Genomic DNA, 25,859 nt, shown 5'->3' with positions numbered 1-25,859 from the left:
CACAGATCAATAACCTGTTTAGACTTCGTCCAGTCAATATCTCAGGATTGCTTAACGCGAAAGAAGCTTGACTACGCAATTCCACTGATAATATTGGTTGAAATGTTAAGGAAGGCGTCTGCAAAACTGGAAAATGAAAATCGTTTGCACAAACCTGGTTTCACATCGCCCGCACATCTAGTTCTCAGAGAAAGGACGGTCACGCCTCCTTCAGCTAAGCCACAATGCTAGGCCATCTGGCCAAGATCTCTAAACCCAGGCTCCCCTACATCTCCACCCCAAACCCCGCCCCTCCTAGGGTTTAGCAAAGACTGTGACCCTCAAACTACAACTCCCATCAAGCCGTGCGAGGACACGGATCCACCGCCGGAAGTGGGGAAGGCTGGATTCCGATCCAGGAAAAGTGAGTCGGATTTTCCCAGGCTTTTGGGGGATTCGCTGATTTCCTCTTCACCTGTGATCACTTTGGGGTTAGTAGCAGCGGAACGGCGACCCCGGTGTCCCTTGTGCAGGGAGGCCTACTCACTATCCCTCCGGGCTTTTGGGGCTCCGGACTGCCCGGCCCGGGTAGGCGGGCGCAGGTGCTCGCGACCGGGGCAGCTGGGGTGTCCCCGGGAAGGACTGGGGCGCAGGGGCTTCTGCTGCTGCTGCGGAGTCTGCTGCCCAGAATGTGAGGTGTGTGGGATTGGCAGCTAGCTCACCCTCAAAGCAGGAGTGTCACTGTGATGGCAGAAAAACTGCCCCTTCCCCGGGCGCTGGACCTTGACCATGGCCGTGCCTCCCTGGGGTATGGAAGTGGACAGCGTGTGGTGGGCGACTTGGCTGACCATGTCACTGCCGTTTGGTCATTCAGGGCAGTGAACGAGGCTGTTGGTGCAGTTAACATGGAAGGCCCTAAGCATCCTTTAAATGACCTCTCGGGACTTGAGGATACCTGAGTGAGAAAAGGGAAGCTCCCAGGCTGTCCCGGAGGGCGAACTGGACTGTTCTGGAACTATGGGGTGTAGTGGACATTGGCCTCCCCCCACACACCCTCTGTGACACACTGTTTCGGACAGTTCTGTGGTCACTTGAACTAGCCTGTAGGGAAAGAGAGACAATCACACCACAGAAACCAGAGTCGGTGAGGTATTCCAAGGCCCTGAAGAAACTGTGTACCTCAAGTGAATGGGAACAAGATACAGCGACTTAGAGACCATACTATGGCGCGTCGAAAACAAACCTCAAAAACTGGCAGTGCTTGTAACTCATAATAGTTTCTGAAATATTTTACAGTTTTGCGTGAGAACAATAAGAAAATTAGAGTGAATCATAAGATGATTTTAAGAAATTGTTTTTTTGCGCCTAGGTGCTTGCTTCTTAATTTAATTTCTGAAGCTTGTCGATTATATTTTATCCCAGGATATCCATATTAACTGCTTTATAAATCGAAAGTCGTGATTAGGAATCATTAACAGGTTCAAAATAAAGTTAATCTTCTTTCTGTACATTTTTTCCATAAATTTTGTTCGTGTTGTGCTTATGAAATTGACTAGCCAGAGTGCTTTTTCAGAATCTTAAGAAAAATAAGTGTCAAAATTCATTTTAAGCTAAATATTTTACTGTTTAGAATGTTTGTCAAATTTTAGTTAAAATTTGATTCTTTTAATAGCTTTACATCTTTTAAAAAATGCTTGGAATTACTTCTTGACCTTTTGACTAAGATCAAGTTTTAAAAACAAGTGCTTGGAAGGGTTAGTAGAAATTTAGAACGTGAACCATTTTCGTCCAAACACAAAAAACATGCTTGGTTTGTGCCCTACCACGTGAGTCTATGATTTGCCAATGTTTATTAGGAGTTTGGGTGCAGTTAACTTTATCCTCACTGAAACATCTGAGTTAGAAACCACAATAACTTGAGGATTTCAAAACTTTCTTTGATTCCAGGGCAACAAAGTGAGCAAAAGAGCTATGTATACTGAAAGATCCAGAGATATGTGGACATTTGATTGGTGAGAAACATAATAGCTCCAGCTCTACAGTGGGACAAAGGTGGGGATTCAGGCATAGTGCTCAGTCATAGGGATTACTCATTAACGTAAAAAAAAAAATCTTCTCTTACACCATGATCAGGTGGATGGCAGAATTAGCAGCTCAGAATAAAGCTATAAAGTGTGTCCATGTGAAACCTTGAAAGCCTTTGAATAATTTCACCAAAGGTAGGGGAATTCTGCAGTACCTGTGGTTGGAACCACAGCGAGAATTCTGCTTGTGATGGGCCAGAAACCTCTGCCTTTACTTTCGCTCTTTGGCTCCTTTCCGTCATGTCCCAACTCCATAAGGCACAAGCACCCTGCCCCCCGAGTGTGTTCCCTATCTCTTCTTCCCAACATACAACCTTCGTATCTTACTACCAGAGCTTTTTTATTTTACATCATCTGTTGCACCCCCATGTGTATATACATTTAATTACCAAAGCCCTTTATATATTACTTTATATACCCTTATATTTGTGAGTCTTTAAACCGGGTTATATTTACAATTGTCAACTGATGACAATTTTATAATGCATTTTGTGATGATCGTTGACTATTTCAGATATGTAGTGTTTCATAAACTTGTTATTCTAACCACATTAACATTCAGATATTGTGCATAGATTGATAGAGAAAGCAATTGCAAATGAAAATTATTTTTCCTTTGTCTCTTTTTTTTTTTAGGGATAAAATGTCTTTTGTAAAAGGAACTCCTAAGAAAGAGATGATATCCCAGTTTCACTGTTTAGCTGCCGAAGGAGATATGGCCAAGTTGGCAGGGATGCTCAGCCATTCTCCGTCTCTTCTCAACGAAACGTCGGAAAATGGCTGGACCGCTTTGATGTACGCTGCCAGGAATGGGCACCCCGACATTGTCCAGTTCCTGCTTGACCAAGGGTAAACATTTTGCTTGCTACTCCTGAGAAGCCCTATGGTTTAATTCTCTGGAGAACATGTCCTTTTAAATTTTTCTTGTAGCTGTCTTTGTATCACTAGGTTAGCAAATAATTCGCAGATGAGTTTATTATTGAAAATGCACCATAATTTCTAACTAAAACTTTCTTCTTCAGTGAAGAAATTAACCCTTTATGAATAGTAAGTAAGGAAAATTTATCAGGGGTTTTATCTTTTTCTCTCAAATATAAAATGTGAGTCAGTATGATTCAGTGTGACTACCAGTGTGTTTTAGAATCTTCTCGTGACACAGAAAGCCCTAGTGCTTTGGGGCTAATGTCATGATGCAGTGAGTAAAACTGTCACCTGTGCTGTGGCATCCCTTGAGGGTGCTAGTTCAAGTCCTAGCTGCTCTACTTCCAGTCCAGCTCTCCACTGATGGCCTGGGAAAAGCAACCAAGAAGAGTCCGAATGCCAGGGCACCTGTACCTACATGCAAGACCCAGATAAAGCTCCCAGTGTGTCTTTAGCCTGGCCGAGCACTGGGAAGCCATCCAGAGGGTAGAAGATACCTTCCTCTCTGTGTCTCTCCTCTCTAATTTTGACTTTGAAATAAATAAGTAAATCTTAAAAAGGAAAAATAAAACTCTACTCCCTTTTGATTTTCTAGGTAACCATCCAAGAAATTTAAATGCACAGTCTTTAACATTTTAGCATTTATAATTATTAAGTAGTTCTTTTAAACTTACAGTAGTAAAAGTATGAACCAAAAGGTGAAAAAAAAATCTTAAGTGATCATTGAGTCATTAAGCCATAATCATTTTCTGAGACTATTTTATTAAAATAGTTATAGGTAAAAATCCTTACTTTCTATTTTGTTTTTTCCTCCCAATCTTTTCCTTTTGTCTGTAGGTGTGACAGATCAGCTGTAAATAAATCGAGACAGACCGCCCTGGATATTGCTGTGTTTTGGGGTTATAAACATATAGCTAACTTACTAGCTATAGCTAAAGGTGGAAAGAAGCCTTGGTTTCTAACCAACGAAGTAGAAGATTGTGAAAATTATTTTAGCAGGACACTGCTGGACCGGAAAAGTGAGAAAAGAACTAATTCTGACTGGCTACTAGCTAAAGAAAGCCATCCAGCCACCGTGTATATCCTTTTCTCTGATTTAAATCCCTTGGTCACTCTCGGTGGCAATAAGGAAAGTTCTGAACAACCGGAAGTCAGGCTTTGTCAGCTGAGCTACACAGATATAAAGGAGTACTTAGCTCAGCCTGAGAAGATCACCTTGATTTTTCTTGGAGTAGAACTTGAGATGAAAACAAAACTCCCGAATTACACTGAAGGAGTCCCAGGAGAGGAAGAAGATGGGTTGGTTGCCTGGTTTGCTCTGGGTATAGATCCTACTGCTGCTGAGGAATTTAAGCAAAGACATGAGAATTGTTACTTTCTTCACCCTCCAATGCCAGCTCTTCTGCAGTTGAAAGAAAAAGAAGCTGGTAAGAAATAAGCATGGTTTATTTGTACGAGTGATCACCGGATTCTTAGCAGTGAATTGTAGTTGTGGGTGTCTGCACTTCCAGGAGGTGTGTACTTTCCAGTTAGCACTGACATTGCTGTGTCTTCAGTTAGTAACTTGCTAAGGTTCTCAGCCTACAGATCTGCTATGGTTTTAATCATCTGACATTGGTTTCCTCCGCATAAACCCTAACACATGTGGCTTTGTGCAATCCCATGCACTACACAAAGACTTTGTTTTGTTTTCTATTGCTGCAGCGTTTTTGGAATAGTTAAGAATTAGGATGTATTCTAAACACCATTTAAATGTTGATGAATTTGACAAGAGAAGTGTCAGTGGAGTGGAAGGAACAAAGTCCTGTTAGGGTGTAGGTGAGTAGGTTGGGAGGAATCATTTCTCTGTGTGCACCTGCCATTACCTGACATGGTGGGCCCTTCCAGAGACTGCCTTGCACCCTTCCTCCTCAAAGTCAGCTGGGGTACATTTTATTCTGCACACGCATGGAGAAATCATCAAGCTTTTTTTTCCTTTTGGAGGTATATGTAAAAATTTTAAGATCAAAATTACCAGATAAGTGAGATAGTTTATTTTTTTCTTTAGTATGGAAGCCAAGTCCCTTTAACTCCCTCAATCTGTAACCGTATGAAGTCACTTCCCTTTTTGGCTTTTGATTTCGTCTTCTAGAAAATAAGGGTAATAGCAGTAGCCATCTTCCTCCTAAATTGCTCTAATCATTAAATACATCTCTCTTTGTGGTACTTGGCATGTGCTACTTGTTAATATACATTTGGTACTCAGTGAATGTCAGCTTTTCCTCTGTTGATGCTGAAATGATGGAGTAGCCAAGAGTAAGTCACCTGCTACAAGCTAATGCAGCAGACGGATGTCTGATGTCACCGGAACACTCAGTGCTAGTCTTGATTTTACTTATTCATATTGCTGCGTAATGGTAGTTATTATTTTATTTCAAAGACTCATAGCCAAATCATGTTAGGGTGAATAGTTATGTCAGGCATTTGAAATAAAGAATTTTCTAGTCTTAGGTCTTCAGTAGTAAGGTTTTCGCTAAGCACATATTAACTTTTTGAAGTACCAGGAAAAATGCTGTATACAGAATTATATATCCTAAGAGTTAATCTGCGCACTTTTTTCATAAACGCCCTTAAACTGAGACATTATAAATGTAGAATGCTGCATACCCCATAGAGTCCCCAGCTAAAAACAGGATGTGGACCACGCTGGCAGGGGCCAGTGACGGCTGACTCACTCCAGCGAGGAATGGAGAGGTTTCCTGCAGCTTTCCAGTAGCAAACATATTAGGATCCAGGTATAAGTTGGAAACTGCCTTTGTGATGTATTTTTGCTAAAATCATTATTTTGAAGCCCCTGTACACTAGAATCATGTATAAACGTGCCTCAAAAATGTTTGAGAAAAGATGGAATGAAAAGTTTATTTTGATGAAAAAAAGTTTGAAATCCAGGCGTAAAAGAGTCTTCAAAAGATTTATGGAAATACATACTATGGGAAAACTGTACATAGATTTCAGTTGTATGCGCCAAAGAAGCTTATCTTTTTTATTTCTTTCATAAACACCTTCAAGTACCCCTCATACCCAAAATCTAAAAATCACAGAAAAGCCAGATGTGATCATGTATGTATAAGAAGGATTTTACTGTAACTGTCTTAACAACAGTTGTATTTTTTAAGATTAAAGTTGGATCTAATTTTCATTTGTCATCTGAACATTTAAACCCCAATGGAAGAAAATGTCCTAAAAATATAAATTAAAACCCTTGATCATAGCTATTCAGAAGGCAATGTGAATCCATTTTATAGGTTAAGAACATGTTACCCCTACGTTTGTCATATGTGTCACAAAATTCAAATTTGCCATGTTCTCCCATGAAGGGGTTGTAGCTCAAGCAAGATCTGTCCTGGCCTGGCACAGTCGTTACAAGTTCTGTCCAACCTGTGGAAATGCAACGAAAATTGAAGAAGGTGGCTATAAAAGAGTGTGCTTAAAGGAAGGCTGCCCCAGTCTTCACGGCGTTCATAACACTTCTTATCCAAGAGTTGGTAAGCCCATTTTCCTGAAATCTTGGCGAATCCGACATTCTGGAAAGACGAGTTTGTGATGTGCCAACAGCATTGCCTTTTGATTAAAAGTGTGTCTTATTTAACCGTGTAAACTGCAAGCATGAAAGTATTATATACTTTTAAAATTTTTAACTGGAAGGCATTACGCATGAGTAACCAGTTATTGACTTTCTGTTAATTAGTATGAATTTGATATCTTGAGATTCCAAAAGCCCTCCAGTTTGGCTCCGTTTTGTGGAGAGATAAAAGAGCCCCCCAAATCCAGTGCCAGTTGCAGTGCCACCAAAGCAGGATGGCCTGCAGCTAGCTCTCCATGACTGCTACTCAGCCTGGACCTCCTCACCCTCTCCTATCACTGCTTCCGGTTTATGCCTTGTTGGAAATCCAGTATGCCAGCCTGTGGCAACTGTGCGCAGGGAGCGCCAGTGGACGCAGCAGCTTCGCAGGAGGTGTCTGGGGAGTGGAGTGCGGGTCGGTTTTCCCAGCACTAATTGTTGAAGAGACTGTCCTTTCTTCCTGGATTGATTCAGTTTACTTGTCAAAAATTAGTTGGCTATCAATGTGTGGGTTCATTTTGGGGACTTCTGTTTTGTTCCACTGATCTTCAGGTAGTTTTTCATGCCAGTACCAAGCTGTGTGGGTGATAACTGTCCCACACGTACAGCTTTAAGCCTAGTACTGTGGTGCTGGCAGCTTTGTTTGTGATGTTTAAGACTGCTGTAGCTGTTTGGGGTCGCATGTTTCCATATGAATCTTAGTATTGTCTTTTCTATATCTGAGAAGAATGTTGCAGTTATTTTGATTGGGATTGCATGGAATCTGTAAATTACTTGTAGTGGTATGGACATTTTGATGATATTAATTCTGCCAATCCATGAACATGGGAGGTTTTATTATGTTTTGGTGTCATCTGTATATTTCTTTAATTTTTTTTTGTAAGTTTGTCTTAGAGTCCCTCACATCCTTAGCTACATTTATTCCAAGTTTATTCCAAAGTAGTTAATTTTTTTTTTTAGCTTTTCTGAATGGGTCTGATCTTCCAAGTTCTTTCTTAGTTGTGGAATTGTTTGTTTTGTGTGTTCTTTTATATCCTGCAACTTTACGAAACTTTCTTAGAAGTTCCAGCCATCTCTTAATGTAGGTGCTTTCGGTTCCTCAAGGAAATCATGTCATCTACAATCAGGGAAGGCTTGAGTTCTTACTTTGTGATTTGTATCCCTTTAATTTCATTTTTTTTTTTCTTTTCTTTCTTTTTTTTTTTCCCACCTATTAGCTCTGGCTGGAGCCTCCAGGGCTGAATAGCAGTGATGAGAGTGGACATACTTGTCTGGTGCTGGGTCTTAGTGGAAATAACTCCAAAACTTTTCCCCCAAAATTTTTTTTTTAACATGGGACTGGCTTGCTGGCTATGGGATTTTTATATATTGCCTTTGTTGTGCTGAGTAACAAACCTTTTATATACAATTTGTTTAAGCTTTTTATCATGAAGGGATGTTGTATTTTGGGGGGACGGGGAAGTCAGATATACAGAGAGGAGAAGAGACAGAAAGGAAAATCTTTCATCCATTGATTCACTCCCCAAGTGGCTGCAACAGCTGGAACTGCACTGATCCGAAGCCAGGAGCCCAGAGCTTCTTCCAGGTCTCCCATGCAGGTACAGGATCCCAAAACCTTGGGCCATTCTCAACTGCTTTTCCACACCACATGCAGGCAGCTGGATGAGAAGCAGGCCTGCCAGGGTAGGAACTGGTGCCCATACGGGATCTTACCGCATGCAAGGCAAGCACTTTAGCTGCCAGGACACCACGCCGGGCCCAGATGTTATATTTTATCAAATACTTTCTCTACATTTATTGAGATAGTCATGTGCTTTTTATTCCACAGTATGCTAATGTAATATATCACATTCCATTCATTGATTTGCATATGTTGAACCATCTCTGTGTACCAGGGACAAATCCTACTTGGTCTGGTTGAATCATCTTTCTTACATATTGTTGGATTTGAATAGCTGGGTTTTTTTTTTTTTTTTGGATGATTTTAGCACCTGTATTCATCAGGGATACTGGTCTACAATTGTCTTTCTCTGTTGTATTATTTTCTGATTTGGGAATTAAGGTGACACTGATGAAAGACTTTGGGAAAATTCCTTCCCTTTCGCTTGTTTTGAATAGTTTGAGAAGAACTGAAACTAGTTCTTGAGAAGTTTGATGGGTTTAAGGAGTGAAGCCTTCCGGTCCTGAGCTTCTTGCTTTGGAGAGTGTTTATTACTGATTAAATCTTCATCTTAGCCATTGGTTTGCTTAGGTTTTCTGTGTTGTCCTGACCCGATTTAAGCAGGTTTTATGTGTCCAAAAATGTAACCATTTCTTCCAGATTTTACAATTTGTTGGCAGGTAGCTCTTATTGAAATTTCTGATGAATCTTTGTGTATCTGTGGAATGCACTGCTGTATTTCCTTTTTCATCTCTGATTTTAATGATTTGTGTCTTCTCCCTTTTTTTTCTTTTCAGTTAGTTGGGCCAGTGGTATATCAGTTTTCTTAATTTTTCCAAAAAATCAGCTCCTCAATGTATAGGTATTAGATGTCATTTTTGTGTACATTTTATTTATTCCCTTATTTTAATTTTAATCTTGTGGTTATTTCTTTCTCACTTTCAAGGATTTTATCAGTCTTTCATCTTCACATTCTAATACTGAAGTGTGGTCGTATTCCTTTTTTCGTGTTTCTCACGTGGCTCTGTTTATTTTTAGTCATGTCTACTAGTGCCAGCTTTACTGCTCTGATCGTTTTTATCTTTGAACTCTTCCTTTGTGCCTAATGGACTGAACACTCCTTCAAACATGAATACCTGGAGGCGTGTCCTGGGTGTAGGTGGCCTATGCTGGTTTGTGCTCAAGTATGGAGTGCGTGTCCAGGGTGACACCTAGATTGGGCTTGGCAGATCTTGTCTTTTGTCAACACGGGGAAGGAAGTGATCACATCTGTTAGTGAGGTCCCTGCATGACCTCTCTTTCCGAGTGGTCGACACCCAAGCTTAGCCCAAAGCGACCAGAACGCCCACCCACGCAAGCACATGAACTCTACCAAACATCTCTCTAGTTGTCTCTGTGCCCAGCTCCACATCACTGCACAGTCGCTGGATTCCTGCCGTCTTTGTGCGGAAGACTCCCACAGCCACAGGGTGCTGAAGCAGCCCTCAGCCACAAAAGTCTGCCCCAACTACAGAAGGTACCAATGTTTCCCGCTCCAGCTATTTCTGGGTGCCCCGCCTTAGGAACTCCCTCTGCTGTGCCTCACAGGGTTCCTAGAGTGATGGATGAGTGATCATGCCACCCCGTCAGGCTAGTAACCCCAACTTGAAGTCAGTAAGGGATTCGGAGTGTTCCTTGGGACAGAAGCCTCATTGTGTGCCTCTGCACAAAATCCCATGTATGTCACAGCTGCGGCAGCCACAGCACTGAGCCGCACTCAGAATGGCAAGCTCCATCCACCAGTGTGGGCACCGTGTAGGAGAATGGCAGAAAGGAGCGTGTGCTTGCCCACAGCAGCGCGCACGGATCTTCTCACTCTGGCACTGGGACGCTGAGGCCGTGTGATCCGTGAGATTGATTCTGTGTCGGCCAGTGCCCCTGGCGGCTCTTGCCATGTTGGGCACCTCAGCCTCCTCCACAGTCAGTAATGCTGGGACTCCTCCTTCAAGTGGTGAACTGTGGCCCAGACTGGCCGCTCTCAGCCCACAGAGCCAAACTTGGGCACACTTCCAAGTGCTGTCCCCCTACCCACGGAGCTCCCACTGGTTTCCTTTCTCACCAGAAATTTCTTTGTACTCAGCCCTTCCTTCATTCTCTGCAGATAAGCATGTTCACGCTGCTGGGTACCACCAAGCTGACACACACACACACAATAATTAATTTTGTGTTTTCTTATAAACCTAGCCATAGTGTCATACCAGCCTTTCAAAATATCTTAAGGGATGAGGTGGAAAGGAGAGGAATATGCATTGTGTTTACTGAAGTAAAATCTTAATTTTCCCCTGTCCTTGTAGTATCCATTTTCAAATTAAAAATTTTAAATTATCACAAAAAAGGAGGTGAGCATTGAGCCTAATGGTTAAGCTGCCCGTGCCTGTATCCCAGCATGGGTTAGGTTCTTCACTCCAGCTCCTGATGCCAGCATAGGCCCTGACAGGCACTGTGATGGCCCTGCTGAGAAAGTTCCTGCTATCCATGGATATCTGGAATGCCACCCAGGCTCTGGTTTTATTTAGCATTGCAGGCAATTGGGAAGCGAATCAAGCACACACTTATGCATTCTCTTTCTTCCTCTCTCTCTCATAAATATAAATATGTTTTATAGAAACGAGTAAATGTTACCACTAAAATTGAGCAAAGTGTTGTGGGGACTGCGGCAAGTTGATCTTCCACTTGGGATGCTTGAATGCCATATCTGCGTGCCAGTTTAAGTCCCAGCACCTCTGCTTGCTACTGAACATTCCTGCTGATTCGCCCTAGGAATCAGTCAATGATGGCCAAGTTGGCTTTGACCTCTGTCACCAATGTTGGGAACTCAGCTGGAGTTCTGTGTTCTTGATTCTGTCTGGCACAGGGCTAGCTTTTGCCAGCATTTGGACAGCTCTCTCTCTTTGATGAAGAGTTCTCTGCCTCTCTCCCTCTCTCTCTTTCTGTCTGTCTCTCTGTCTCCTCCAAGTAGACGTACCCAAGTTTTTGAATACTGCAGCATATTGAGCAAACGTGGCAGACATTTGGCCCCACAGTTTGGCCACTGATTCGGATGCCTGCCTTCCATTTCGGGACACCTGGTTCAGTTCCCAGTTCCATCTGCCTGGTTTTGCACCCCTGTGCAGGCAGTGACTGCCTGGTTTTGCACCCCTGTGCAGGCAGTGATGATGACCCAAGCGGTTAAATTCCTGCCAGCCCCAAGGGAGAGTGGGCTTGAGTTCCTGGACTAGGCCTCCTGCCATTCCACACACATCTGGGAAGCTAACCAGCAGAAGAGACTGTGAGTAATCAAAAGAGAGCAGCAGGGGTCATCCCTTAGCTTGCTGACAGCATTCTTGCCATCTTCCCGAGCTGCAGTGCCATCAGCTCTAACAGGGAAGAAAGAAAACTCTCACCTAGCCTGAGAAGAGTCTGATTCCTGCAGCAGCTCCAGGCAGTGCTGCTGTACTGTGAGCCTGACTTAGTATTCCTGTCACTCCGATTCACATGTTTTCTTTCTCCACAGATCCAGTCGTAATCATGCAAGTGATTCATCCAGATGGGACCAGATGCCTTTTAGGCCGGCAGAAAAGATTTCCCCCAGGCATGTTCACTTGCCTGGCAGGATTTATTGAACCTGGTAAGTCTTTCACTCAGAATTTTTATAATACTGTTCATCTGACTTATAGTTTCCAGATAATCACTTTAGGTAGTATTTGAGAAATCTCAGATAAATTGCCATTTAAAATGAAGCTGAACAGGGGCAGGTGTTTGGCCTAGTGGTTCAGTTACTGGTGATGATACCCATCCCAAATCAGAGTCTCCAGCTTCAAGTCTCTGCTCAGCAGCTGGTTTGAGCTGCCTGCTAATAGCACATCCTGAGAGGCAGCAGGTGCTCTTTGGGGGATGGGTGGTTGGGTCCCTGCTACCTACATCGGAGACCCTGGTTGATTTGCTAACCGCTGCATCAGCCTGGCCCAGCCCCAGCTACAGCAGGAAATGGAGAAGCGACCCAGTGGACTGGTGTTCTGTGTTTGTCTCTGCTTTTAAATAAAGAAAACATTCTAAACATTCTAAACATGACATTATTGCATTGTTTTAAGATATTTGAAACATGATATAATTTTAGTGGTATAGTTTGAACAGAACTGATTTTTATATTTTCACCAGTAATGATTTTTTTCTCTTCTATTAAACATTCAGTATTTGCACTTTTCTGTATTTCTCTTGGTTGAGGTATCTCAATGATTTGCAACTTGCTTCCTTCTATAACACACTCCACTATTGCCTTTTCAAAGAGGTCTGATGTCATTGCCCTAAATATGTGGGTTCTATATATGCTATATTCACGACCCCTTTCGTCTTGCCAGATGTTTCCCTGTAGCACACATCACCAGCTTCTATGGCATGAATGTACATGTTTGTTAACATCTTCACTATCTTCCCTTAGAAGACTGGAAGCCCCATAGAGCAGGGACATTGCTTAGTTCATTGTCAAATCAGCAGGTTAGAACAGATGTCTGTCATTGCTAATAGTTTGATAAGCATTGGTAGAATATGTGATTGAGAATATCTGATTACTAAAGATTTAATCTCACCTTGTAATAGTCATCCTAATCTAGAACCGTTAAGTGTGTTAAATCTGATTCTCAGTCAGCCGTATAAAACATAGTACTACAGCGAATTTACTGATGTGAAAAGTGTGGAAGTGGGATTGTGTAAGTCAAGATCCCATTCTGCTCATGGCCATTTAGTTTATTGCAAGGCCTTTGCTCTCACCAGCAGAGCTGCAGTGAGCATTCTACTTGTCATGCGTGTTTGCAGAGCTCTGGGACACGCCTGCGTGATGAGCGTCTCTACCTTTCCTTGCTCTGGCCAAGTCGCTCCCTCGCCATTCCCACTCCTACCAGCAATCCAGGCAATAATCTCCAAGTCTCTATCCTCATCCCACTCAGATTTCCAAGCCCTGTAAGTCATCGTTCTGCAGAATAAGAAATAATATTTCACTGTGCTTTTCATTTCCATGTGCTGAGGAAGCATCTTTTAGAAATGCTTGCTAGGTACCCAGGTACCCAGTTTTCATTTTCTCATTATTGTAGGTGTTTATATTCTTTTATATTGGCATTATTTTATTACTTATATTATTTTTCTGGTTGTTTATTGATTTAGGAGTTTTATAAGGTAATAATTATATGTACAAATAAATATATGTATTATAATTACCTTATATGTATTATAAGGTAATTTTTAAAAACTGGTCTTGCAAATAACTTTTGGTAGTCTGTGACTTGCTGTGTTCACTGAAAATAAAGGGTTTTCAGGAATTTTGGGTAAAGTGCCCCAGTGCCCGCTACCCACATGGTAGATCCTCATATCATCGCAGGCTGGGAGGTGGGTGCCCACCTCTACCAGTCACTGTCATTTGCAGAGTGAACCCAAGATGGAAGATCTTTCTCTGCTTCACTGCCTTTCAAGTAAAAATTTTAAAATTAGCATTTCATGGAAAATGCATCTTACAAGAATATTTCAAATACTTTTGTACCAGAGTATTTTTAATTCCATTTCCCCTGAACTTTGTGAGGTACTCATTTATTTTCTTTGGATGAATATTAGTTTATGATCTTTGTGTAGAAAGTTTATCAATGAGAAATGGACAGTTATGTTTGCAACATGTTTCATTGTATTGTATTTCCCAGACTACTTCTAAACTTTCATATCTGTTTTACTGAAAAATTATTTCCTCTAGTCTTACCTAAATTTCAGCCATCAGGCATATAAGGAAACCTTACAGATACTTGAGGGCATAAATCTGTGCCTAACTTGATTTGAATTTGACGCATTAAAACATCTCATTAAGAGCACATTTGTGTATACCACCATATCATAGATGAGAAAATGGCCCTCTAGAGTAAGCAGTCACTTTGCAGGAAAAAGTATCCAGTATCATCTTCTATCATTTTTAAACCATAGTTAAAAATTGTGTACCATAATTATTTGAAAAGAATTATATACCATAGTTATTTGACACAATAATATAAAACAGTTTCAATATTTTAATATGGAAAAGGCTAAACATTTGTAAAAGCCATGTGCTGATAATTTATAGTATTAATGATAAGAATTTATACTATTTGGATATAATAATATAGTATTTGGATAAGAAACATCCAAAATATGTACAAACTATTTAGCTGCTAGTAAAAGTTGGAAAGCAGTAGATACTTTAATTGTCTTAAAGTTCAACAAATTTGAACCTCAATGAAGAATTGCTTTTAGAATTTTGATATTCTGTATACGGTCATGTACTGAAAAAATATATGTTTTTCTCAATTCCAGTCTAGTTTTAGACTTATGGTTTCTGATGAAAAAGAATTGGGTTTCTATCCAAAGTGATTTCCAAATGTTTGAACCCTTTGGAGCATAAAATGTCCAGGGCACGTTCATCAACAACTTGTTCTTTTGCCCCATTTGATTAGGGGAGACAATAGAGGATGCTGTTCGGAGAGAAGTAGAAGAGGAAAGTGGGATCAAAGTTGGCCATGTTCAGTATGTCTCTTGTCAGCCATGGCCGATGCCCTCCTCCTTAATGATTGGTTGCTTAGCTGTGGCAGTGTCTACAGAAATTAAAGTTGACAAGAATGAAATAGAGGATGCCCGCTGGTTCACTAGAGAACAGGTAAAGTTCAATTTAATTTCCTTCTACTATTGATTGTTCCCTAACTGTATTGGTTTCTGCATGCAGCAAGGATTTTCAGGAGTTGACTGAATGGCTACAGCCCTCTCATTATGCGTGGATTCCAGTATAATCGGCAATTCATATAGGAAGAGTAGGTATTTAGTAGTGGGTTCTGTATTAACTCAGTGTGTGAAATTCATCCAGCACTAATGATTCCATGTCATTTCAAATTACAGAGGCCTTTCCTTCAAAGCGATGATAATGTCTTTTGGTGGACTGAAAAAAAGGATAAACAGTAATTCAGAAATGAGAATTTTATCTTAACTTCAACTCCACCAAGCAGAAATTAAGTTATTGTTTTGCAATTTTTTAAAGGGAAACCTGCTCCAAAAATTGACTTCTCTTTGAAATTAAGTATAAAACATATCTTTTGCTTCTTATGACCCCATTTTCATAAGGAAGTAGGCTCCCTGAGACATGATATTCAAACAGTAACTCAGTCAAGTAATTAAAACACTGCACTAAATTTTGCATGTTGGCTGTTTATGTTGTCACTTTTTACTATTATTCACTACAAATGTCATCGTGCTTTGGGTTGTATAAACATGGCATTAAAATTTACACATGGCTAACTCTACAGTCCTAATGCATTTCATTATGTTATATTTTAGGTGGTGGATGTCCTGACCAAAGGGAACCAGCAGGCATTCTTTGTGCCACCAAGTCGAGCCATTGCACACCAGTTAATCAAGCACTGGGTTGGAATGAACCCCAGTCTGTAAACAGAAAACCAGGCTTTGCGTGCTCTCTGACACCTAAAACCATGTGTTCATTAAGCAAGATTAGAAGTAATGCTCTAAGAGTATCATAACATGGAAGATCATGCTAGGGTTATCCAAATATTTGTAAAGATCTTATCCTCAGAATTCGTATCTTTATCATTTTTTAAAATCATGGTCACAGTTTGTTAAATCTGATGTCAGCCTTCTCTGAAAAAAAAATATATATATATATATATATTTTGGTTGCCTGTCGCACTTCCATCTCATTAGCCATGTTTCCAGTAATAGATACTGTTGCAGTGAAGAATTATATTGTAAAAATATGAATCAGTCTCAATTTACAGTTCCTCTTACTGGATCAATTGATCAAAGTTCCTCATTTGAGAAGCAAGACAAAGTGACTTTAATGAATTGTGAACGTGTATTGATTTCTGGTCTTCCCATAACCACGTGGTTCCCTTAAGTTGTCAGTGTCTGATTTTTTATTCATCTTCCCATCGCTGTCCTTATCTAGCTGTGGTACTGCTCATGCGTGACCACTATTGTCATCGGTCTGGTGTTTTGAATGCAATGTGCTCTCTCAGTGCCATGCCCTCATGGAAGGAGAACTTGAAGGAGAGCTGAACATGCGAAATTAGTGACTGTATTGTGTGTTACTCAGACCTCTAGTTGTATGACAAATCAGGATTGTTTGCTTCTCACTGTAGCTGTACGTGTTTAAGAGGAAGTCTCCACTAAGGTCAGGTGTTCAATGAAACCCAGTTGTATTGATACATTCAGTGAAGTCCACTGACATTTCGTTTTGTGATGATACCTGCAGCTGTGTTTGCCAAAAAAAAAAGAAAGGAAGAAAGAAAGAAAAATCACATTATCTTTACCAACAATATTTATTATGCATCTCACTTTAGCCTTATTTCAATACATTCTAAGATGCCTTGATAAAATACTTATATCTCAGAGCTAAATCAGATTTGAATAAAAGGAAATGACAGATGTTCAATAGTTTTACACCAAAGAATCTTATATTTTATAAGGCTATTTTGAAATTGTTTTAAAAGGTAGTTTTTAAATGGACTAACATATAAAGTGTGGCACTTTACCTTTATATACCAGGACTGGAAAAGACCTGTGAGACAATATGTCTAATTTGCTATCATTATTTTATAGACAAGGAAAAGGAAATCTAGAGGGCAAATTCAATCATTTGCTGGAAATTATACAATTAATCAGTTACAACAATCTCTAATGGATAACCCATGGTAGGGGTCCACCTGTGTTAGCAAATAAAAGCTATTACTAAAATTTTTAAAAAAATTTAAAAGGGGATGACAACAATAAAATTTGCTGACCAAACATTACTAGTTAATATACTATATTTAAACATATTAAACTTTCTCTTATATGTTTTTATTTGACTAATAAATAATGACCTTTTTAGTAATTGATGAGTACTAATGAAATCAACAATTCAAGTTAAGACTTAACACTGGAATTTAGATATGAAATCAAATTTGAATTACAGAAGTGCATGGAAAATGATTATTAACTGTAATGATTTTAGCTTCAGCTCTATTCTAAATGTACTTTCAATATTTGCAGTCTCTAAGATTGTGAAGTCTTAAGTTTCCATGTTGTCTGGAAAGCAAAGTAAACTAAAGCATCAACATAGTTATAAATTTAGTTTGGATATTTAATCCCATACTCAGGGAAAATCTATGTAAGTAAATTACTGCGTGAATAATTATTGTTAAATTTCTAACCTCTAAGAGGTAAATAGCTACATGCGTATAGGAAGAATAGTCAAATGAAAGAATGTAAAGGTATTAAGTACTATGAGTGTAATCTAATGGAAATGAATGTAACAGTGCATTAAAATATGTATCAGTTTTGTTTGTGCATTGTGTGTTTTTTAAGGTTTTGAAAATTGCCTTTGACAAATAGGTGAAATCAAATTTCAATCATTATTTCCTAATGCTGGGTTTGTGAGCCCCGGAAGTAGGAGTTCCCGCGGGGTCTGGGTCATCTGGCCTGATTCCTTGGGCCTTTCTGCATGGTAGGTGCTGGGTTTGTGAGCCCCAGGGATGGAGGGGTCCGGTGTGGCTCAGGTCTCCTGGCCAGTGTCCTTGGGCCCACCTGAGAGAATATGTCCTCGGTGGAAAAGGCAGAGCAGTGGACGGCAGACACTGGTGCGCATGAGGAATCTGGCAGCCTACTGGGTACCATAGCAGAGGAAGGAAAACAACAAATGGGACAACTACCCAGCCAAATGATGGCAACAAAACTCTGGGTGAATGGAGACTTAAGGTCGACTATGTCAACCAGTGGACACTGGGGGGACTTCCTCCTCCTTGTTGGATGGATGAAACCAACAGCATTTCAGAACTATCCAAACCACTTGAGCAGAACCCTCAAAGCATGTGCCACATTGGGGCTGTGGGTTGGTATCAGGTGGCAGTTCCCCATCCCCGGGTACTGGGGCATTTGGAAAGCTGGATATAGCTTCTCCCTTTATCTCTCCCCTTCCCTCAGAAACAGGAAGAAACAGAAAATTTGGAAACAATGATCACACCCACTTTGCCTAACCCTCGATCCTTTCCACCCTGATCAACTGTAAACATCATCAAAAACAAAGATTTTTTAAAAAAACTTTAAGAAAGTAATTATGTTAGAAAAGCTGTGTTTCAAATTTTACATAATTGGAAAACTTCAAGCTTTTATTAGAATCTTAAATTTTATAGTTTGGAGTCAAAAACACATGCGCAAATATTTGTAATTATACACATATATTCAATAATTGTTGATCTTCAAATTTAAATTTATGTATATACAGTACAATGCATATTCTTTTTTATTATTATTTATTATTTTTAATTCATTAATTACATTATATTATGTGACACAGTTTCATAGGTACTTGGATTCTCCCCACCCCTCCCCAAACCCTCCCACCATGGTGGATTCCTCCACCTTGTTGCATAACCACAGTTCAAGTTCAGTTGAGATTCCCCCATTACAAGCATATACCAAACATAGAGTCCAGCATCTTATTGTCCAGTCAAGTTCAACGGCTTCTTAGGTATACCCTCTCTGGTCTGAAGACAGAGCCAGCAGAGTATCATCCCGATCAATTAAAAGCTCCAACATACCATCAGCAAAAATTTACATCATTATGGAATTAATTGACATAGTAATGAGTAACCAATATGTTAAAAGTAAATGCGAGATATATTCTTATTATTTGTTTTAATATTGCCAGTCATTGCCTTTATTGAAATATTCATCGGTTTTTTGTTTATGAAGAATTAGAGGCCTACATATTTCACTTAGCTAGAAAAATTAGTTTTTATTCAATTAGGGATCTGAGTGAAATAGAAGAATGGAGGAACAGAAGAACTTAACATGAAAGGGGAAAATTAAGGTTTTTAAGAAGCCAAATTACTTGATTAAATCTCACCTAATGTAACAGTAAACTGACAGCTAACTATTCCTAGAACTGTCATGTATACACAGCAAAATATCAGGTGCAAATATTATGCAAAACCAATGCATTAATTATTAAAATAGAATTTCCACAGTGCACTGAGAATTAGCTGCTCATTTCTAAATATAGGAGAGAGTGTGAGTACATGTGCATGGTAATGCAGTGTTCAGCAAAATTGGTGTATTTACTGAGCTTTAAAGAGGAAATTTTCTCTAGCAGAAAAATGTGTGGAACAAAGTCCAATTGGCAAATTGAAGGGCTTCTGTCTTCAGATTGAAAAACCCCATGTTTTGAGGCAAACCAGAAGAGCCAGCAAGTGGGCTAGGGAATGTGGGGTGCAGGAGGGTTTGATGTTCTTTGCAGATATGGGAGGATGCTAACTACATGTTCAAACACTTGAGTGCTTGGATGCCAAAAGGGCAGAGCAGGGATCGCAATGGTTGTGCTGGAGGAGCCGGGAGAAGAGTGATCCCCAAAGACTAGAAGTGGACAGGGCAAGAAAGATGGATGGAGGTCAGGTGATGGGCACCAAAATACCCTTAGGAAAGAAGAACAGCTTCCAGAGCACAGAAGGGTGAATATTATTATCAACAACTTGTGATATATTGTATATTGAAACAACATAAAGAAATGATGACTGTTTCAAGAGCTAGAAATAGTAATTAACCTGATTTGATCTGTTCACATTGCATACATGTGTAGGGTTTCCACACTGTACCCATAAAAATGTCCCAGTATTATGTTTCAATTTTTTAAGTAGTATAATACTGTATTAAAACAATGGCTCATTGACCAGAAGCTAAATGGAGGAGAACAATTTCTTACCCTATTCTTTGTCCTCTTTAATGCCAGAACACAAAGTAGAACTCAAAACAGCTTTTGAATATTGGGAAGATGAGATGTAATCTATTATTCTATTAGATTTTCAAGTAATTCAGTCAATACAGTCATTCAAATAATAAAAATGGTATGGAAGAAATGAGTATTTGTTTTTGTTAAGGTCTATTATTATTATTATTATTAGTAGTAGTAGTAGTAGTATTTCAAATGGACACTATGGCTGGAGCTGAGCTGATCTGAAGCCAGGAGCCTCTTCTGGGCTCCAGTGTAGGTGGAGGGTCCCAAAGGCTTGAACCATCTTCCGTTGTTTTCTCAGGCCATCACCAGGTAGCTGGATGGGAAGTGGAGCAGCCAGGATGCAAACTGATGCCCATATGAGATCCTGGAACCACTGGGTGGAGGATTAGCCTATTGAGCCATGGTGCTGGGCCCACCTGAATTCTTTTGTTTGTGAAAGAACACATTTCCACTAGAATGAGCACTTGCTCATATTAACTGTGCTAGAAGGCTAACTCTGAATGCCATGTTTACTGGAGATTGGCATGTATCTGTGGCATGGCTAAAGGAACACTATCAAAGAAGTTCTCCAATCACTAAGCAGCTGAAGCCACAGCACCAGACAATGAACATACCCTCCAGAGTTGTGGAAGCCTATGTGAAATTTTAAAACAGATTTTGATTTTTTAAAGCTCTCTGCTAAGTAGAAATACTTTGTTTTCTAATTACAAGACTATGACAAATTGCAGCATGAATGAAAAATTGTCCTGGTTGGCCATCCCTGGGTTCCTTGAAACTACACCAGATTAACTTGTTGCCTTGCCCTGCTGGATTAAGAACACTTTGCTAACCACTGAATTTGTGATATGCTTTCAGTTTTAATGATGAGGAGGTTCCACCCAGGAGTAGAAATTGGAAATCGTTCTCCAATCTATTTAAGAGTAAATGAACAAATGATTTCGTGTGAGGCTTATTTTATTGTTGTTTGATTTTTATCCTGTTCGTTTTACTCTCACTTGAAATTGTAGTCTAGCAGAGTAGCCTGATGGTCTGAACACCTCATTTGAGTACCTTATAAATATTTATCGCTACTCTCAGAAGTGGATGAAGCAATCTCTATCAATGGGAGTAAAAAGGATTTAAAACACCACTCATTCAATCGCTATACTTCAACAAGTCCTTTGGTAATTTTTTCTCTTTCTGGGCTTACTTTCATTTGTGAAACAGGTGTGAATACCTGTTCATTCTTGAAAAAAAAAGATACCCCGATATCCCACTGATGTGGATCCTGGCACGTGTAAGGCAAGGACTTGCTGCTAGGCTATGATACCGGCTCCAAGAACTGATATCTACTCAGTGATGGTTTTAAAAATTCAAGATGCAGTCATGTGCCCACTTTTGTGATCTATGACCTTGTGGTTTGTCCAAGTTGGAATAGAGTTAGTGCCAGCCCAGACTGACAGCTGGATGTTACCTGAGTCCTATAGTCACTTGCAGGACTGTCTTGGGTATGTGTGCCAGTTGCTTATATGGATGGAGGTGATGTAGGCTGAAAACTCTTGTCCTGCTGGGGCATGGGTCTCTGCCTGTTGCTAGGGCAGGTAGAGAGGTTCTGTATATCATCACTTCACAGAGACAGGGACCTCTGGTCTCTATCTATGGCTAGGTTTCACAACAGGACTGGTACTGAGCTTTTAGTCAAAGCCTTGAACTTAATTTCCTGCTCTATTTCTCATTGGCTGAAGTCTTAGCCTTTGATTTCTGCCTAAGTCCAGGAGAAGAATAGAGACAGGGTCCTTTGGCAACCCAGATGGACACCCGGCCTGCTCACTCCAATAGTCATCAGAATCTCAGGGTGCCCATCAGGCTTGTGTGACACCGGAGATAATACACCTCCAAAACACTTCATTCCACAAGACTGTCAATCACCTCCTGATGCTGGAACAGACCCAGATGCTATACCTGTGAGCAGAGGTAAGGCTGAACCCCTATAATATCAAAGCAGCACCCGACCTCTCAGCTATTTCCCTTAGACCAAGATGCTCTTGATTGATCTTTATCAAAGGAATTCACTGAATTGAACAAGTTGAACAACTGACCCATCACATTCATAATCACCAGAATCCAGGGTCCTTTGTTTCTCTAATAGAGAAAGCTTCATTGGTCACTATTGTCCAGTTACACTGGTTTAAGGAATTCTGGTCCAGGCAAGGAAATACCAGGTGCAAAGCAGAAGGTAACTACCACCTACATGTAACCACCCAAACCAAGTAGAGCTCATTTTGCTCTCATAGATTCCCTGAAGACTGCAGTGCTACTGACCATAACAAAGAAAGACCCCAAGAAGGAACTGATCAACCAGGACTTGAACAGGAGCTGATTATGTACCCTTCAGCTAGGAATCTTCACCCCTAACTCCTCAAGGATTCTAGGAATTAAGACTGGTTGCCCATTGTGCTTGGCAATACAAACTTCTTTTTTCCACCACCCTGTTGTCAGTGATTGACTTTCTGTACATTGGGCGGTCAGACCCAGCTTTGGGGATTTGAAATGCCTTTAACTATTTGGCCATGTTGTTTGGCAACACTCCCTAGGAATAGAGGCTTTTGTCTTGGGCAGTTCCAGTGCTGAGCTGCAAAGTAAAGTCCTAAATTCACCACTCTATATTACTACTACCCAGCGTCTGGGAGCCTTGAGCTCTATCTGCTAGAGGTCGGGGGAGTAGATGCCTCTCATGGCTGTCCGAATGTCTGCAGGTTCACCCTGAAGGCACCATACAGTCCTGTTCAATGCTAGGTGTCACTGTGGCAGACCTGTACTGTCTTTTAGGTCTGAGGCCCAGATAATATTCCTTCCTCATCCCGTAGTGCTATGGTAGAGCAAAGGTTAGGGTTGGGGTTAGGGTTACAGTTAGTCACAAAATCTTTTGTTACTTCCTTTTTTCAATGCTTTTTTCTTATTGTACTAAAACCAGGCAGTGTGGTCACTCCATTGGTTTCCTTGGCTTTTTGTGAGAGTGGGTGTGTGACATCTGTGTGAGTGACCTTGGCAAGAGTATTTTGCACAGCTGCAATCTCAGGAACAAGTTTTCTTCGATCCATTTCTGAGAGTTACTTCTGTATCCCTATTTACAACAAGCTCTGAGAGAAAACATAATTCTCTGATTAGCTTATTCACAATTCTAATAATACAGGCATTTACACAGAATGTTATATATAGAAAATGTTGATTAGCATTTCCATAATCTTAACATTAATTTGATAAAATTTATTAGCAAATACTTGAATGCTTACATCCAAAATCAGATATTAACAGTAGAAATAGAAATAATGTTTCATCTCTTTAAAGATTAAAGTAAACCTGTGTACTATTATTATCATCTGCATATTCTATATGATTTCTTAAAGTCTGAGTTTGTTTCTGCAATGCTTACTTTAACTTCATAAATACAGACATTAGATCTAAGAGAGATCAGGTGATGTTCCCAAGGTTAACACAGAACATGGAAATGGGACTGGAATTTAACACCATTGTTCACTTACAAGGTATTTGAAAATAGATTGTTAGGAATGATTAAGATGGACAATAATAGCCTGATTAAAGGGTAATGGATCGTTCCTGACAGCACATAGGATTAAGCATGCTAATCAGATTTTGGGTTTAGAGAACTCAGGCATTTCCAAAGTGGAACAGGACAAGAAACACAAATTATTTTCCTTGCCTTTCAAAACGTATGTTTGTATTTTATCCATGCCTCTTCAAAACTGAGCAATTTATGAAGGCTTTGCCCAGGTAAGCTGATTATATACTTCTTCCCTCCACCCTGCCTTTTTTTTTAATGTAGCACACTCTATTTTAATGCTTAGTTTCCTGAATTAGTTGTTTGGCAAAGGATACTAGCAAGGGAAAAGTAACTTAAAAGTTTTATATAAAGGCAACCTAACAATGGATTTCTTTCCAAGCACAAAATATCAAACAGCTGTTTGTAAGTTTGTAACTTACCCTGTTACCAAATAGAGAGGAAAAATGCACCCCCTCCAAAAATTTCCTAAATGATCAACATGCTTAGGTCTCTTATTTATGCTAAGAAAGACATCATATGCACATTTAAATGAGCACCATCCATAGCCTAATTTGGTTATTTCAAATAATTTGTGCATTTGGAATGCAAGGAAAATGCAATTGACAAGCTAGACTTCTGAACATAATTGAAATTCATTCAAATGCAGGGCAGGTCAATTTCATTTCAAACAGTAGACTTTGCTTTGAATTCCTGTATTCAGCTTTGTTCCTGCAGCAACAGTAAATTGCCTAATCACCAAAATGATTTTCAGATCATGTTAAGTTACCTGAATTTTGCTTCATGAATTCTACAGTGAATGTTACTTAAATAAGTATTTACATTTAATTTTTTGAAATATACTCATTTCTCAAAATGTTGTGATCTGATTTCAAGAATGAAGACACAAATTAATTTTTTTCCTGTAACAACAACTGCAAAAACTCTATGATTTGGACCACTCCTCCAAGAAAAATATTCCAGCCAGTATCTTTTGTGCAAATAATTGCAAATCATACTGCAAACAGTTTGTTTACAATCTTGCAGCCAGTTGATCTTTAAATGATGTCCCCCCCCCATTTCTGGGGCAGTACCGACTAACTGTGCATGGTTCCTCTTGTCCTTAGATTGTCTGCAGCTTTTCTTACCTTCCTCATACCTATGCAGAATTTGAAGGTTAGATAGATTTTCACTTTGTTTTCTCCTCCCAGAATTTAAACTGTGTTTGTTCTTACTGACAATAACCTTGAGTAAGTATCCAAATTTTCTTTCTTTGGGAAGTAAACTGAAACATAAATCTCTCATTATCTACTTTCGTTTTAAGGTAATCTGTCAGTTGTTAGCAATTGACCTACTTGAAAACCTTATGTGAAACCATTTAGGTTCCCAAAAGAAGTTACAGTAATCATATGATAAAATTACAATGAAGAGACTCATAAAGTAGTCTTCAATCCTCTCTCTAGGGGAAAAATTATCCAATGACTGAGTTTTCAAATAGCTTAGAATAACATTTCAGAAAGTTAGCTGCAATAAATCAGATTCTCAACTCTTTCATCAGGTGTCAGGCCAGTTTGCTTGTCTACTGCTTGTGTTTATACAAAGCAAAGCCAAAGTTCTGAATATGGTCTGACTTGCTAACTTTTACGCATACTTGCCCTTATCTCCTGAGACTGCTCAGACCTCAGTCAATTTGAGATGGAATGGAATTTAAAAATGATTATCTTCCCAGTGCAAACTCAATCATACATTGATTCGATTAACCTGGCAGATTAATTTTGATTTTATTTTCCATATCATAATTGGCTAGGGTATAGTTCACGCACTTTTCTATGACACTGGGTAAAAGCATAGCACAGCAAGATACTGAAACCATGTAAAAGGAAAGGTAGCAGAAGATATCAAGCACAGAATATTTTAAAGTATTTTAAAATATTTTTATTGATTTTAAAAAACATGCATTCATTTGGATTACAATACAGAAATTTGTCTTCTGCACTGAATAATTAAAGTAGACAGGAAATATTCGAAAATGCTGTTTCTAAATATACAGGAAATTACTCTCCTTTTTTATTAAAGCCTCTTTAAAGTTCTGATATGCACTTATATCAACATTCTTATCAAATTATTTTTCAAAGGCAACACAAACAATTCCAGGTAATTCAAGTCACCCAGCATTATGAATTATAAGTAAGCAACGAGGTTTCCCATTGCTTAGAGCATCTCAATATTATTGAAGAAATAATTTGCTATAAATTAAAGCTGACGATGCTGAC

At 39.7% G+C, this 25,859-nt stretch overlaps 1 protein-coding gene across 4 annotated transcripts; it reads left to right on the top strand.

Annotated features, from left to right (window-relative positions):
* The first annotated feature begins 260 nt into the window (after window positions 1-260).
* Window positions 261-15,908, top strand: NUDT12 (nudix hydrolase 12). 4 transcript variants are annotated; one of them, XM_058656365.1, is made up of 7 exons: window positions 261-403; window positions 2,700-2,912; window positions 3,822-4,411; window positions 6,341-6,508; window positions 11,778-11,891; window positions 14,728-14,927; window positions 15,599-15,908. In XM_058656365.1, exons 2-7 carry the CDS (start codon window positions 2,707-2,709, stop codon window positions 15,707-15,709), a joined length of 1,389 nt encoding a protein of 462 aa, XP_058512348.1. In that variant the 5' UTR covers window positions 261-403; window positions 2,700-2,706; the 3' UTR covers window positions 15,710-15,908. The 4 variants fall into 4 exon arrangements, with proteins under 4 accessions (XP_058512348.1, XP_058512351.1, XP_058512350.1 ...); XM_058656368.1 differs by having other exon boundaries at window positions 356-470; window positions 3,984-4,411; XM_058656367.1 differs by having other exon boundaries at window positions 356-470; window positions 3,981-4,411.
* The last annotated feature ends 9,951 nt before the right edge of the window (window positions 15,909-25,859 follow it).

The sequence above is a fragment of the Ochotona princeps genome, chromosome 28, assembly GCF_030435755.1.
Source record: "Ochotona princeps isolate mOchPri1 chromosome 28, mOchPri1.hap1, whole genome shotgun sequence".
NCBI classification, from domain to species: Eukaryota; Metazoa; Chordata; class Mammalia; order Lagomorpha; family Ochotonidae; genus Ochotona; species Ochotona princeps.
Note: the sequence above shows the minus strand (reverse complement) of the source record. Positions and strands in the feature narration are given on the sequence as shown.

Excerpts from the sequence above, each read along its gene's own strand:
- NUDT12 (XM_058656365.1), top strand. The coding sequence starts at position 2,707 with ATGTCTTTTGTAAAAGGAACTCCTAAGAAAGAGATGATATCCCAGTTT. Across the intron at positions 6,509-11,777 it reads CACTTCTTATCCAAGAGTTG|ATCCAGTCGTAATCATGCAA; the intron begins GTAAGCCCATTT and ends CTTTCTCCACAG. Across the intron at positions 14,928-15,598 it reads GCTGGTTCACTAGAGAACAG|GTGGTGGATGTCCTGACCAA; the intron begins GTAAAGTTCAAT and ends GTTATATTTTAG.